General features: G+C 36.0%; 1 protein-coding gene across 2 annotated transcripts in view; it reads right to left on the reverse strand.

The window, feature by feature from the left end:
- Positions 1-332: 332 nt before the first annotated feature.
- Positions 333-15,701, reverse strand: part of KBTBD3 (kelch repeat and BTB domain containing 3) — a 51,509-nt gene continuing 36,140 nt past the window's right edge. Inside the window, exons 2-4 of one of the 2 annotated variants that reach the window (XM_024768913.1) lie at positions 9,035-9,179; positions 6,326-6,570; positions 333-2,198 (exon numbers count right to left, since the gene is read on the reverse strand). In XM_024768913.1, the coding sequence (XP_024624681.1) occupies positions 596-2,198; positions 6,326-6,558 (1,836 nt within the window). In that variant the 5' untranslated portion in view covers positions 6,559-6,570; positions 9,035-9,179 and the 3' untranslated portion in view covers positions 333-595. The remainder of the gene's footprint in view (positions 2,199-6,325; positions 6,571-9,034; positions 9,180-15,701) is intronic. The other variant, XM_024768914.1, reaches the window with a different exon arrangement.

Consider the following 15,701-nt stretch of genomic DNA (forward strand, 5'->3'; position numbering starts at 1 on the left):
ACCATGTTTAGTGTACAGTTTAGAAGGCTGGGGAAATACACTGCATTTCAGAAAATGTTCTGACTAAAAAATGGTGAAAGAAAAGAAAGGGCTTAAAAGCAGCTAACCAGTGATCAGAAAAAATAGGAATTCGACAACTCTTATACCTGTAGTAACAAGATAGGATTCTCGACTCTAATTTATTTTTCACTTCATATAATACAGTGTAAATAAATAATTTTTACCTAGAGAGATTTCTCCCATCTTAACTGTACAATTCTGTGAAGTCTGATTTGTTTTTAACTAGTGTTTCATGGATAAAGTACTTTAAAAATCAAAACATCAAAGCCTGAGTTTTATTTACATATGAAAATAGTAATATTCTAGACTCTCCAAGATTAAATTAAATATAATTTTTGGTAAAATTTATTTTGTATTTTAAGTTTCTGGGAACTGCTAATTCATATATGGTATACATTCATAGCAATTCTCTCATAGAAGGTGCATTTTATGTTGTTAAGCTGTAAAGACCATTTTACCAATAATTAAGGTTAATAAATTTACTGCAGGTTTCTAAAACTGCAACAGTTTTAGAATGTCTAATCACACAATACTTTTAGAAATGATTAGAAAACCATGGGTCCCTGTATTTATTAAACTGAATCACCTGGCAGTAAAATTCAGTTAAGGCTCTTGGCATTGGTGAAACTTCTTCCCACTCAGACCTGCTGCTGTGGTAGACCTGCACTTCATCTGTGATTTCATCTGGTGCATAATCACCACCTAATATATAAATTTTATCTTCAATTCCAACTGCACCTGCGTTGAAGCCTGCACATTCAAAAGACCCTTCACCCTTCCAAACACAAGTATCTGGACAAAAACTATAAACCTTATAAGTGGAAAGGTCACATATATACAGTGTGCAGTTTACTGGGACAGCTTTAATTAGTGTTGCATGAAAAAACTGCCCAAACTCTGCTACTAGTTCAGACCACTGATCAGTTGTAGCATTGTATTTAAAAAAGCAATCAAGTGATGGGTTAAAAGCATCTGTAATCTCTACCTCTGATCCAAGAACATAAATTACATTTTGGCATGCACTTGCTTCAGGATAGTATATGCCCCTGGGTAATGGGCTAACAGATATCCATTCTTTGGAAAGAGGGTTGTAAGATTCAACATCTAAGAGACTTCTAATGTCCTGGGATCCTCTAGTCTTTCCACCTATGACAAATAATCTGTTGAGAGCCATAACTGATGTATGCATGGTTCTTGGTGTTTTCATAGTTGATACCAGGAAAAAATCATTTTTGACTGGACAGTAGCACCAGGTTTGATCAGTGGCATCATGATATGACTCTGCAATATGAAGCCGAACTGTTCTACAACACGGCCCTTTGCAACCGCCTGTCAAGAATATTTTCTCCCCATAACTAGACAAACTAGATCCTGGCAAATCAATCAGGTGTGATTGTGGCAGTATCTTCCATGAATCACTTTTAATATTATAGCAAAATGTATATTGATCTTCTCCATTTTCCTCAGTTTTGTGAACAAATATGTATTTTTCAGTTGTGGATGGTCGAGCATCAGGGAAAAGTCCACCAGAACCTTGCACACACTTAATTGCATCTATGATTATGTCAAAACAGTTTGTGCTTTTTAGTAAACACTCTTCATTGAGTAAACAATCTTGAAGTGTCTCCTCAGATAACTGATATAATCTTACTTTTTTAATCAAATAAGGCAGATGCTTTTGCCTTGATTCTAAGTTATGTTTAGTCCAACTAAGGACAACTTTCAGTACAGTTTCTTCTTCAGGAACATTTAATTCATCTGATTCCAGACATTTTTGCAGTACTCCAAAATTCATCTCTAAGAAATCACTGGATTTAAATAATAAAGAAAAGTGATGTTGTACAAAGTATAAAGCATGATCAAACAAACGGGCAGAGCCATAGCTATCTGATATAGATAATAACTGTAAACAATTCACAAGATTAATACTTTTTATTAAAAAGTCACTGCAAGCTTTGGACAAGAAGGAAACTTGAAGAAATGATGACAACTGGAAGAACATTTCCACATTATCATCTGTTATCTTTGTTTTTCCAGTATAGGCATAATCAAGAAATGCTTTTACTGCTTTGGAGGACAAATTAGTAATGGTAACACTTCCACCATCTCTTTCTTTCATGTTTACTTCAAACATAGCCCTGCAAAAATGAAGAACACAGGAGAACAAATAAACAGGAATATTTTATTCCACGATAATTTTCAATATTACCTTAAAGAGGTTTCCTTTACTCTTAGGTTGATGTAAAATACATTTACAAAATATATTTTTAAAGCATCCTAATAAATTAATTTAATATCTATAATAGTTAGAGACCATATTATTTACCTGTAAAATATACGTATTACATAACTCCCATATTGCAAAATATACCCATTATAGCTGACCCACAGCAATGGATCCAAAGGCTACAAAAAGATTCAAATTTTGCATCTGATTTGATGTTCTTATATATTATTCATAAAATTAGGGTAAAATCTCTCTAATGGCTGAATTTATTTACTTATGGGTTAACTTAGTATCAACTCTGCAGGTGATAACTAAAATTACTTAAAATATATAAAAGCTTCTGGGTTTAGGATTTAAAAGTCTTTTTCAAAATAATTTTCAATTTGGCAGCAGTGAAATATGCAAAAGATGGAATACAGTGAGATATCAGATGTTTCCAATGACTCTGTGTGGGGAAATCCACCAAATAAGATAAACTTGAATACATGTCTAAAAACACATTTCATACAGCACTTTAGGAAAAAGGGAATATGATTTTATAAAACTAAACAACAGTGTACCACACCAAACTAAAAAGGCTAAAAATAAGTTTTTTGTAGAAATAGCCACTGAGAGATGGAGACAGGTCTCCAGATTTGAATAATTAACCAGCTTGAAAGTTCTTCATAATAAGTTCTAATTTATCCCCATCTGGTAAAGGTGATAGACTCTAAGGAAATAGGAAAATTTTTGGCTCAGTTTAAGCAAAGATATAAATTATTTGGAAATATTTAGGCAGGAGACTAAGATATATTTTACATTTGGCTTTGGTAAGATCAATATTGCTGTCCATCCTTATATTAATTTCATATCCAGAGTTATTCATTTTTATACTTTAAACAAACCCATTATGATGATTTTCAGTAGAACTGCAAATAAAGATAAAGAGGAAAGAGCTACAACAAAGAACTAAAGACTGCCAGTTGAACATTCATTAAGACTAAAGATCATCTGATTTTGGTCCTGGTTTAATACTGGTTTGTATTTGTTCCAGTACTGTCCAGGACACCTTTGTGAATAGTGCCCAGGCGCCCAAGTACTCTGGGGGAAAACCAAATTTCATTATTAAAGTCTACTATAGAGAGTAACTAAAGTTACTACAGCACAAGTGTCCAACTGAAAAATATGAGGAGCCTTCCAAATACAGAATACTCCTTAGGAAAAGGATGCTAACGCCCCTTTCTACTAGGAGTATTCAATACTTTTTAACACAATAACGAATAAATAGAGTTACAAAAATTTATACATGTTACACATTATGCAGGATATTTCAATAATGTATATCAACTTAGAAACATTAACCTGTGGTTATAATTAGATTATTAAGATATCTATAGTCAGTTTAGGGTAATAATAAGAGCATGGACTCTAGAACAGGACTGCCTGGGTGGGTATCTAGCTTATACCACTTATTAACTGTGTGACCTTGGGGAGGTTAACAACTTGATTGTGGTTCAAATTCTTCATCTGAAAATGGGGATACTAGTAGTACCTATTTCACTGAGCTGTGAGAGAAATAACTAAGTTAATTGATGCAAACTATTATTAATATCATTTTAAGAAAAAAAGTTTTCTAAAATTGTATGTATTTCTAATTTACCACCAACTTCCACATTTTCTTTGAGAAGACACAAGTAATATATTTCATCCTACTCATCTTTAAAGTATCCAGTTAACTTCTATCTCAAATTTACCATGTTATCATAAAGTGTTTACACAATACGTGTGATTCCTTTTGAATCTTGTCTCCAGTGACTTTACACTCAATCATAATTTTAATTTTCCAAAAATATTATAAAGTGCATTTACCATGCACTATGTAATTTTCTATTTTAATTTTATATACCCCAATATTTCTGTGAGTTTATATCCCAATACTCCAGTGAGTTTGATCATAACACAAAATTATGAATTAGTGGCCTTATCATACAAGAGTGTAAATAATGTAGACTTTCTATCTACATTTGTACATATTTTTATGTGAACTATATACTCATTTAGTAAAATACTATATATAATAAAGGATCTAGGTCATTATGAAACTGTCATTTGTTTTACTTCAAAACAGATGCGAATTTTGAAAAACATGTTGTTTTAACAATAATTTTTAAAAATTGAAAGTAGATCCCTAAAAAGCTAGGCTGAACAAAGTACTATGGACAAATATTATGTGCAAATACATTTAATTAATAAATAACTTTAACATAAAGAGTAGAGGACTGCCAGTTCAAATGCTTATACGAATTTCTTACTTTGTTAACATGAAAACATTATGGAGAAATAAGACTGTGTGTTCATACCAAATTATTTCCATTTTTTGGCTAGGTTTGGAAATAATAATAATTGCAGCTAACATTAATTGAATATAGTGGGCATTGACATAATCATTAATATACATTATTTCGGGCTTCCCTGGTGGCACAGTGGTTGAGAGTCCGCCTGCCGATGCAGGGGACACGGGTTAGTGCCCTGCTCCGGGAGGATCCCACATGCCGCGGAGCGGTTGGGCCCGCGGGCTGTGGCCACTGGGACTGCGCATCCGGAGCCTGTGCTCCGCAGCGGGAGAGGCCACAACAATGAGAAGCCCGCATACTGCAAAAAAAATATATATATACGATATTTCATTCAACACTCATTATGAGTTAGGTCCTATTTTTATTATCTTAAATTTTTACAAATAAGGAAACTGAAGCCTGAAGAGGTTGTGTAACTTACCTAAGGTCACAAGCCTAGTAAGTGGTGGAGCTGGGATTTAGATTTAGGGCATGTGCATTAAGAGGCCAAGTACTTAACCATTATACTGTACAGCTTCCTCTGATGAAGAGGTGATATGAAAGATAAGGGAGCAAGAAAGTTACTTGGAAGAAAAAGTGGATTAGAAGAGAGGTGGGAAGAAACTAGCGGAACCTGAGAGTGGGAGAACATAAGAACAGTTAGGGCCCCAGTAGAGTCTGAAGAAGAATAACTTAGGATACATGAGAGAAGAAATGAAAAGAATACATGAAGACATATAGTCTAGTTAGGCAACAGGCTAGTAAAAGTTGTAGCCCCCCTTGTCCCCAGTAAACTGTGATGCAGCACTGAGCCAATGCTCCCAAATTCAAAGCAGGAAACCCTACAGAAACAGGTGTTTTGTTAGAGATTTAACCCCTGCTTACTTAGAATAAAAATTGTTTCTAAAACTGAACATAATGCAAAATACTGCAATTAGGATTTGAGTTTATTGCAGTATGACTAGGAGGGCTGAAGGTCAAGATGTCAGCAAGAGAGGTTTGTCTGTCTGATGAACAGGCCTCACAGGTATTACCTTGATACAGTTACCACAGTACTAAGGTCATGACCCTTAATCACTGTTAAGAATCAGAAACCCACTGTCATCACAGTGGATTCTTACAGTGTCATGACTAGGATATTCCTTGTAGGATGATCTACATGGGGAACCAAATTATATTCAGAATTAGAATCAGAAAAAGTTGGGTGCTCTCCAGAAATGGTTCTGGAAGTACTTTTCCCTACTGTAGGACTATCTTGGCTAAAGTGAAGAGAAATTCTCTGCATTAGAGTCCCTCTCTCCTGGACAATCCATGGGATATAATACATGACTGAAATGTATTTTCTTCTCAGACTCCTCATTTTCTTTGAACTTGGCTTCCATTTTTGCTCAATCTGTCCTTTCCTCTTTTCCCAAATTATACAGTGCAGGGATCCCCCAAACAAAACTGACCCCAGATCAAAACAATATTTTTCCAGAACAATTCAAGGGACTAATGTTCCATAGAACTTCCCAATCCTAGCCTGGGAAGACTTGAACTTTAAAAAAGGTACTCTTATATTTTCATATTCAAAAATCATTAGTTAATCTAGGTTCTAATTATTTTTTTTTAAGTATTAAAGATTACTGTTTCATGTTCTATGGGGGGAAAATTGAGTACAGCCATAAAAAATAACTTAATTAGTGGTATCATAAAATCTGAGGGATAAACAGACAAGGTAAAGTACCTGAAAAAGTCACTGCATGCTGCTAACACACAACGATGACATGGGATTATTTCATCTTTCACGATTATTTTGAAATCATAAAAGACATTTTGTTCTCGAAAATTCTGTAGTATACTTAAGATTTTCTGTCCATGATCTTCTGACACAAGGAAGTTGTTTTTCTTCTCAGATGGAATTCCATTACATGAGCCTTGTTGATTGAAATCATATGAATTATCCATAGCCACTTCCATCTGTTCTTAGAACTGGAATGAAAAAAACAAATCACTGATGTAACAGAGTCCTAATGAAATTTTCAGATCCAAAATTTGCCCTCTTAGTGTCAATCACAAAAAAATGCTCACTAAGAACAATCATAATAGTAAATCGTGTCCTAAACACTTGTTTTCCTGACATTTAGCAATAAACTCTTTTTAAATTTTTATAAATATTGAGCTCACTGGAATAAAAAGTACATTACTAAGGGATAAAGTTCAAGGCTATATAACTGTGTTAAATAGCACAATTTATAAGTTGTATAAATAACATATAGGATCTGAGTACATGACTAGTCTGTTATATGTAAGAGGTATTGCTTATATAGCAGGTATCATTTGAATATTTACCCAACACATCCTTCTCCCTCCCATCCATTTTCTTCTGGCAGCGAAACAGAGGTTAAAATGTTGATATTGAAGCATAGGTATATGTCTTCTGGGATTAGACTTTTAAAAGACAATTGATCGGGGCTTCCCTGGTGGCGCAGTGGTTGACAGTCCGCCTGCTGATGCAGGGGACGTGGGCTCGTGTCCCGGTCTGGGAAGATCCCACATGCCGCGGAGCGGCTAGGCCCGTAGAAAAAGATCAGGGTATTAGATTGTATTAACTGGTTATGGCCTTTAGTAAGGAAGTAAAAGGCAAACATTGGTCCAACTTGGCCTATCTGAAAGCAGGAAAGCCTTTTAAATATGAGGTCAAAAAGCCAAGATACTTGAAGGCCAGATAACTGTGACTTTCCCAAACTGCTAATTTAGTTCTACTCATAAAAGTTTATACCACAAAAAGCAAGAAAGTAGAAAACAGAAAGAAAAGAAGATTGGGATCTAGGGGAGCCAGAAAAATAGGAAGCCTTGATTCCTTAGCATACTTCTGTTCTGGTTATTTATTGCCTTGCAAATCACCCCAAAACTGAGTGGCTTAAGACAACAATTTATTATCTCTCATGGTTCTGCAGGTTTAGATGGAACTTCTTGCTTGTGAGTTTTCATATGGTTAGAGTCAGGTGGCAGCTCTGGCTGAAGTCACCTGAAGGCCTGATTGAGTTAGAGGTCCAATACAGTTTCTTCATTCACATTCCTTCAAATGGGATGGATGGCTAGAACAGATAGGGCTTTCTCTCCCTCTCTTGATATACTCTCTCCATGTGACTAGCTTAATACTTCCTCATAGCATGGCAGTCTCAGGGTAGTTGGACTTCTTACATGGTGGCTGTGTTCTCCCAGAGGAGGTGTTTCAAGCCCAGGTGGAAGCCAGATACTGGAGAAGTAGTCTGAACGGTCGTACAGCATCAGTCAAAGCTTCATTCTAGGACTGAGACAATCTACCACTGTGTTGTCCAAAATAGTAACTGTGAGCCATGTATACCTATTTACATTTAAATTACTTAAAATTAAATAAAAATTAAAAATTTAGTTCCTTGGTTGGTCTAGTCATATTTTAAGCGGTCAGTAGCCATATGTAATATGATGGTTACTTTTATGTGTCAACTTGCTGGGCCACAGGGTACCCAGACACTTGGCTAAACATTATTTCTGGGTGTGTCTGTGATGGTGTTTTTGGATGAGCTTAACAATTTGAATCAGTAGACTGAGGAAAGCAGATTGTTTTCCTTAATGTGAGTGGGACTCATTGAATCCACTGAAGGCCTGAATAGAACAAAAGGCCCAGTAAGATAGAATTCTTTCTCTCTGCCACTGTCTTTGAGATGGAATATTAGACTTCTCCTGCCTTTGGACTAAAATTTGGATTGCAACTTTATTATTGGCTTTCCTGGACCAGTTTTCCGACTGCGGATCTTAGGACTGCTTAGCTTCCATAATAACATAAGCCAACTCCACACAGTAAATCAATCTCCCTATCTAATCTATCTATCTATCTATCTTTCTATCTATCTATCTATCTCTCCTTCCAATTGGCTCTTTTCTCTGGAGAACCCTAATACATGTGGCTAATGGCTATTATATTGTACACCACAAACACAGAATATTTTCATTATCACAGAAAGTTACTGACTAGCTGATGTACTATATGAAGAATAATGTGCCTGTATAAGAGTGTGTGTGCATGCACACGCAGGGGCCATTAATAGGATGTAATTCACAGTAGTATTGGAAAAATAAGTTACCTGTAGTAATTTTGTGAGCAGTGTTCTGAGTAACTGTAAGTAAATAGACATATTAAGAATGAGAGTGGGTGTCGTGGAGGGAAAAAAGGTAATGAGAGGCTTGGGAGCAGTTGTGAAGAAAAGTAAGGCAGAAAACAGTTGTATTAGAGTTCTTTAGAGAAACAGAACCAATGAACCAGTAGGCTATATATTTGGCTATAAGCCTATTTGTTATATATATAACTACTGGTATATGTGTGATGTGTGTGTGGTGTGTGTGTATGTATGTATATGTGTGCATATATAAATATATTATATATGTATATACATATAAATAATTGGCTCACAAAATTATGGAGGTCCCAAGATATGTGGCTGGCAAGTCGGAGACTCAGAACAACCAACGATGTAGTTTCAGTCTGAATCCAAAGGCCTGAGAACCAGGACAGCTGATGGTATAAGTTCTAGTCTGAAAGCTGGCAGGCTGGAGACCTAGGAAGAGATGATTTTTCAGTTCAAGTCCAAAGGCAGGAAATGATAATGTTCCAGCTCCAGCAGTCAGGTAGGTGAAGTTTCTTCTTACTCAGCCTTTTTGTTCTCTTCAGGTCTTCAATTGATTGGATAAGACCCACCCACATTAGAGTGGGCAATAATTTACTCAGTCTATCTACTCAAATGGTAATCTCATCCAGAAACAGCCTCACAGACACACCCAGAAAAATGTTTGACCAAATATCTAGGCACCCTGTGGCCTAGTCATCACAACAGTGCAAATCTTATGTAAGAATGTTAATAACATCTGATCTAGGATGAAAAGAATATTCCAAGTTAGAGTGGGGTACAAAGATAATCATCACAACAGTGCAAATCTTTACTTAAGAATGTTGAGGGAATTCCCTGGTGCTCCAGTGGTTAGGACTCTGTACTTTCACTGCTGGGGCCTGGGTTTGATTCCTGGTAGGGGAACTAAGATCCTGCAAGATGTGTGGCATGGCCAAACAAAACAACAACAACAACAACAAAAGAATGTTGATAACATCTGACCTAGGATGAAAAGGAATATCCCAGTAATTCCTCACCTCACAAGGCATACTTCTTAAGTCACCTGTAAAACTGTTTATAAAATTACATGTTTTTCCTCCTTTTCTAATAACTATAAAATCATATATCTTCCTAGGGGTATGATGTAATATGAAACAGAAGGAGGAGTAGGGCTTTAGAAGAGGATAAGACTTGAGTTCCAATGCTGGCTCAGCAATATACTTGTGATACATTTGAGGCAAGTAACTTCTGATCTTTGATTCTCATTTTCTTCATTTGTAAAATAAGGATAAACTTTACCTATCTAGTTGTGTTATTGAGAAGATTAAAAATAATAAATAGTTTAGCATTTACTATGTGCTAAATAAATGAAAGTTAGTACTTATTTTCTATTAGAAAGTTAACATAAAAGCCAAAGAAATCATTTAAATGACATTAATCAAAATGTTTACATTTAAAAGGTGGTAGGGGGAGGGACAGCAGAAGCAGTTCTCTAATAATTCCTAGGGCTTAAGAGGAAAGCTGAACATAAGAGCTATCATTGCAAAGTAGTTTTATATGGAGTATCAGGATCAATGAAGAGAGACAACTGGTGGAGACTTGAGCCAGCCTCCTCTTTCTGACTCCATAATGACAGAAAGGAACACTTAAAGGGACTAGCCAGGGAGTATTTATACTACACAAGGGGTAGTATAACAGAGCACGTAACCAGCGTGATATACACTAGATAGACATGAGTTAGTGCTGTGAAAATGATCAAAGCATCTTCTCAACAACACAATGAGGCCAGGGTGTTACTCCTGGTCTATTTCTCAAGTCTAGCAATGGGCTACAGCATCAATAATCTGTAACAGCAATATAGGGTCTCTCCATGGCCTGCCTCAAAGAATCACAGAATTGGTTGAAAGACTCAGTCCTTATCACCTACACACCCATTGGAACTGCTCCGAATTCTCATCCATTTAAAGATATGTATTTAAATCCTTCTTTATTAGAGGAAGTTAGATACTGAAGATGGAAAAATAAATTTATCTCCTATAAGCTTAGATTCGTCTGGGTTTTTAAAAGTTCCCTCAAAGTTTAGGATTATAGGTGTTGACAAGGATTTTTGATCCACATGGGACAATCTACAGCAGAAATTACTACCCTGACTTCCAAGCCATCTAATCAGGGAGAGATGAAGGAAATGATTTGGGTAGATACTGAATACTTGTTTCATAATACTTTCATTCTGTATGTGATTGATTACGTATGTGTGTGTACACATAAAATTTTTTTCTACAACTTAATTTTAAAATACATTCTTATTGGACATTTAAGGGTACCTCTACTTTCCAATTCTTTAATGTGGTCATAATTACCACTGGAAACTACCAAAATTTAAGTAGTATCATGTTGGTTTTCCCCCGCCATAACTCTATTATTTTTCTGTTTCTCATCTGGATGAACGGCCACTACACTTCCCAAGCTAGACACTTGGAAGCCGTCTTTCACCAACCATATACATCCATTTTAAAACCACTTCTCTCCATCCCTACTGCCATTCTTTTAGTTTAAGCTCTCATCGTTCTCACTTGAATTGCCCCAACAGCCTTAACACTGATCTTTCTTATTCTATAAACTTTTATTTAAAATCTTCTGGGTTTCAAACCTGTGCATACATTTGGGAATATAAATATAAATGAGGCACAGAATCCCTGCTCTTACAGGTTTATAGGCTAGTGGGGAAAGAAATAAGTAAACTGTATAAGGGTCATAATAGAGATATGAGCAGTGTTATGGAAGCATAGAGGAAGGACAACATTCAGATTTGCTTTCGGGGTGGAAAGGACAAAATAGAGAGGGGAGGAGGAGGATTGAGGAAGCCATCCTGATGAGTACAGTACTTGAGCTGTTAAAAAAAAAAAAAAGAAAAAAAAGGAAAATGGTTATCAAAGGTGAGAAAGGCATTTCCAAGAGAAAAAATTAAGTTATAAATGCAAAGGCATGGATAAGAGTTATTATGGCCCCTTTGGAGAAATACAAAGTTGAGGACAGGGGATAGGGTAAAAAAAGCTTAAGTAGTAAATAGGGAATGGCTCATGCAAAGTCTTACATACCATGCAAGGGGGCTTGGGTTTCATTCTATAGGTAATGAGGAATATTTAGAAAACTTTTAAGGAGTGGCATTATACCACTGGATTTACATTTTAGAAATATCATTCTGCTAAGAATATAGCAGTGAGTAACAAAGATGTGGCTCCTATTCTCATGGAGCTTACTATCTAATGGGACAGATATGCATGTTCACTGGCATTGGTAATGAGAATATCAATTCTAAAAAATCCAAACACTTTTTCTTAATGAAAAACAAATTTAATTTTGTTAAGCCACTGAGATGTAGCTATTACAACAAATAGGATTATCTTGATTGATGAATATTAATTTTAATCCCAGCAACTCAATAAGTACATTTATTAATCTAAATATTTATCTGTTGATTCTCTAGTGTTTTCTGCATAAAAATTACATCATTTGTAAATACTAAGGTTGCTTTTCTTTCCAATTTTTTACCAATTTTATTTCTTTTTTTGTACTACAGTAGTAGCTAAGACCTCCTGTACAATGTTGAATAAAAGCAACATGGTTTGCAATATGTTTAAATATCACTGTATGTGTATATATAATTTATAACTAATTATTTATACCAAGTTATAATATATACATAAATAATTTGGACCTTGGATTAAGTCAGTTACTGAGGCTCATAGATAAGAAGTGAAACCAACGATAAATATATATTGTAATTTTTATTTCTATAACTAGTAATGTAAGTAAAATGGCTTTATTTGAAATTTTCAAGTATCAACTAATACATCAGCATTACACACAGGTATTCACTTTTGTAAAGTGCTTAAAAGTTAAAGCCCTCCATGTTTACTCTATGTAGAATGGTCAAGCAGAGAAGCTGAAATGTCCTATTTTGTCAATTTGGCTTGAGTGAATTTCTACATGGAGACTTTACTTAATCAACGATTACAAGCACAATCAAAGAGAAAGGGCACTGGAAAATATATGAAAGGGGAAGAGGGATCTGATCCACAAGATAACTAAAGCCATTGAAATTAATAAAAATCAATCAAGGAAAATAAGTAGAATTAGCAGAGAAGAGGGCCAAGGATGGAACACCAAGGATAACTAATCTTAAGGGATAGACAATTTAAGTTGAAGAATTATTTATGCAGCATCTGCTACATACCAGGTGATGGTCTACACAAACTGAAAATATAATGGAAAATACAATCTGTAGTAGATACAGGTGAAAAAGTTCTACAGCTGAGAAAAAACTCACAAAGAACAGGAAGAGAAATGCAAGAAAATTAGGAAAGATGGTGGAAGCCAAAGGAAGAGAATTTCAAGAATGAAGCAGTTCCCATATTATCAAAAGCTGAGAGAGATTAGGTAAGGTAAGGACTGAAGTCACCGATGATTTGAGGGTGGGGTGGGGAGAGGCCAGATTACAGTGGTTTTAAGACGGAATAATGAACAAATTTGCATAAATTTTTCTTTTAAGTTCAGTGAGGTTGGGACTAGAGGTGCAATTCTAGGAAATATTGTTTTGCTTTAGATGGGAGAAATTTGAGCATGTTAATACACTAACAAAAAAGGGGAGATATGGAGGAAAATTTTTGATAATGATTACAATAATCTAAATTAAGCACTTTCATCCCTATCAAAGCGAATCATTTTGGACCTTTAAAGCAACAAATCAGAGAACAATACTATATGGCAAAACTTTCATTTCTGTTAACAGGTAAACACTGATAAGCAAATGAATGGTTAGAGACTCAATTTTCATAGTTTATCTGTGATATAACAAACCTGAAAATATTAGAATTTATAAGTAATTTATACAGCTATTTCATTCAATGCTCATAATCCTTTAAGATTAGTATTAATAATGACTTTTTCAAAATGGGAAATTGAGGCTGAGATTAAACAATAAGGTGTAAGACACAAAACTAACAGAAACATGCTTGTTTCACTCAAAGTCCATGCTCTTTTCAATACTATTCTGACCCTGAATTTTAATATCAAATGAAAGCTCAGAAAGTAATTTTAGTGCTCAAAAGATCCAACCATAAATGTACTGGTCAAAACTTACCATGGCAATTTAAGATCATTCTGAATAAGAAAGACATATATGACAAAAATAAGAGCTAACATTTATAGAGCCAGTACCATGTGTTAGGTACTGGGCCGTGGGTCTCACACAGCATTTAATTTAATTCTTATAAATATTACTCCTATAAAAAATGAGACCTCTGCTTTAGTAAAGTAGAGTAGACATACTTTTCCCTGTATCTCCTGCTAAGCACAACTAAAAACCCTGGACATATATAAAAATATATATTACAAACATACAGAGCCTGTGAGAAGCGGAAGGAAACAGGCAGGCTGGCTAGTGAACTTCACACCCAAGGAACAAGACAGTGATGAGTTCCTTGGGTTTTATTTTTGCCTAATATATCATAGATAGTGAAGAAGCTGACAACACTGAACACCAATGGGCACACACATAAAGAGATCCAAGAAAAACATGATCTCTTTAGGCAAAGGACCAGGAAAAAGAGCAACCTAGCAAGACAAAAGTTTTGACAAACAGCACAAAAAAACTGGGGCTCTATCCCACCAATGTCAGCAAAAGTGGAATGGAGAGCCAAGAATTCCACCCTTGCCAGACTGTAATGAGGTGCCTCAGCTCTCCTCCTCCCATTCTCCCAAAGGAATGCTGTTGGTGAAGGCTGAGTGGGGAGTCAGGACATTAATCATTTCTGGGTGGTAACAAGTGGCCACCAACAACCCCCGCCAATCAGTGGCAATCATGTGGCATGTGGGGAACCTGAACTTCTACCCCCACCTGGCAGTAACATGGCATTCCACCCCCTCCTGGCTGGAGTAGAGTCAGAGGCCGAGTAAAGAATCAGGACTTCCACTACCGATTAGCAGCAACAAGGCCATCCCCAATGATGTCACTGGAGACCACGTGAGGAGCAATAACAAGGTGCCTCTTGTTATCAGCGGATAATCTGAGGCTGAGATTGGTATCAGAGGATGCAGAGAGGGGAGCCTAAACTTCTAATTCTGTCCAGCAGTAGAAAGGAGCCCTTCCTCTCCTAGGTATCAACAAAGGTATAGTGGAAAGTCTGGACTTCCTTCTCAACCTGGCAGCAATGAGGTGGTAACCTAAACCGAAAAGAGCAGTGTTAAAAAAAAACCCACTAAAATACAAGATTTAAATAATATCTAGGGTCTTATATAATACTCAATAGAGCTAAGAACCAGGAATATATCAAATTAAATAAGAAAAAACAATCAACAGACATCAACAGTGAGATGACACTGATGTCTGAATTATGTGCCAAGAATTTTAAGCAGCCATCATAGAAAAACCTCAGTGAGCAATTACAAAATATATATTATATACATGCACATATATATATTATATACAGTTGTCCCTTGGTAACCACAGGGGATCGGTTCCAGGACACTCCTCCCCATCCAATACCAAACTCCTCAGATGCTTAACTCCCTTATATTAAATGGCTGGCATAGTACGCTCAGTCCTCTGAATGTGCAGATGTGGAACCTACAGATATGGAGGGCTGAATGTATACATGTACATATGTAAGTGATGTAATCCTAGAACAACCTCTAAAGCATCTATACAAAGAGATACACCCAGAATCATTATAGCAGAATGAAAACGGAAAATGGAATCCTAAAAAAGGTTCAAGTAACCCAAAGGAGGCAGAAAAAAGAAAAAAGAGAAATTAAAAACAGAATAAACAGGGCTTCCCTGGTGTCGCAGTGGTTGAGAGTCCACCTGCCAATGCAGGGAACACGGGTTCGTGCCCTGGTCTGGGAAGATCCCACATGCCACGGAGCGGCTGGGCCCGTGAGCCATGGCCGCTGAGCCTGTGTGTCTGGAGC

Source organism: Neophocaena asiaeorientalis, unplaced genomic scaffold (assembly GCF_003031525.2).
Source record: "Neophocaena asiaeorientalis asiaeorientalis breed wild unplaced genomic scaffold, Neophocaena_asiaeorientalis_V1.1 scaffold151, whole genome shotgun sequence".
Lineage (NCBI taxonomy): Eukaryota > Metazoa > Chordata > Mammalia > Artiodactyla > Phocoenidae > Neophocaena > Neophocaena asiaeorientalis.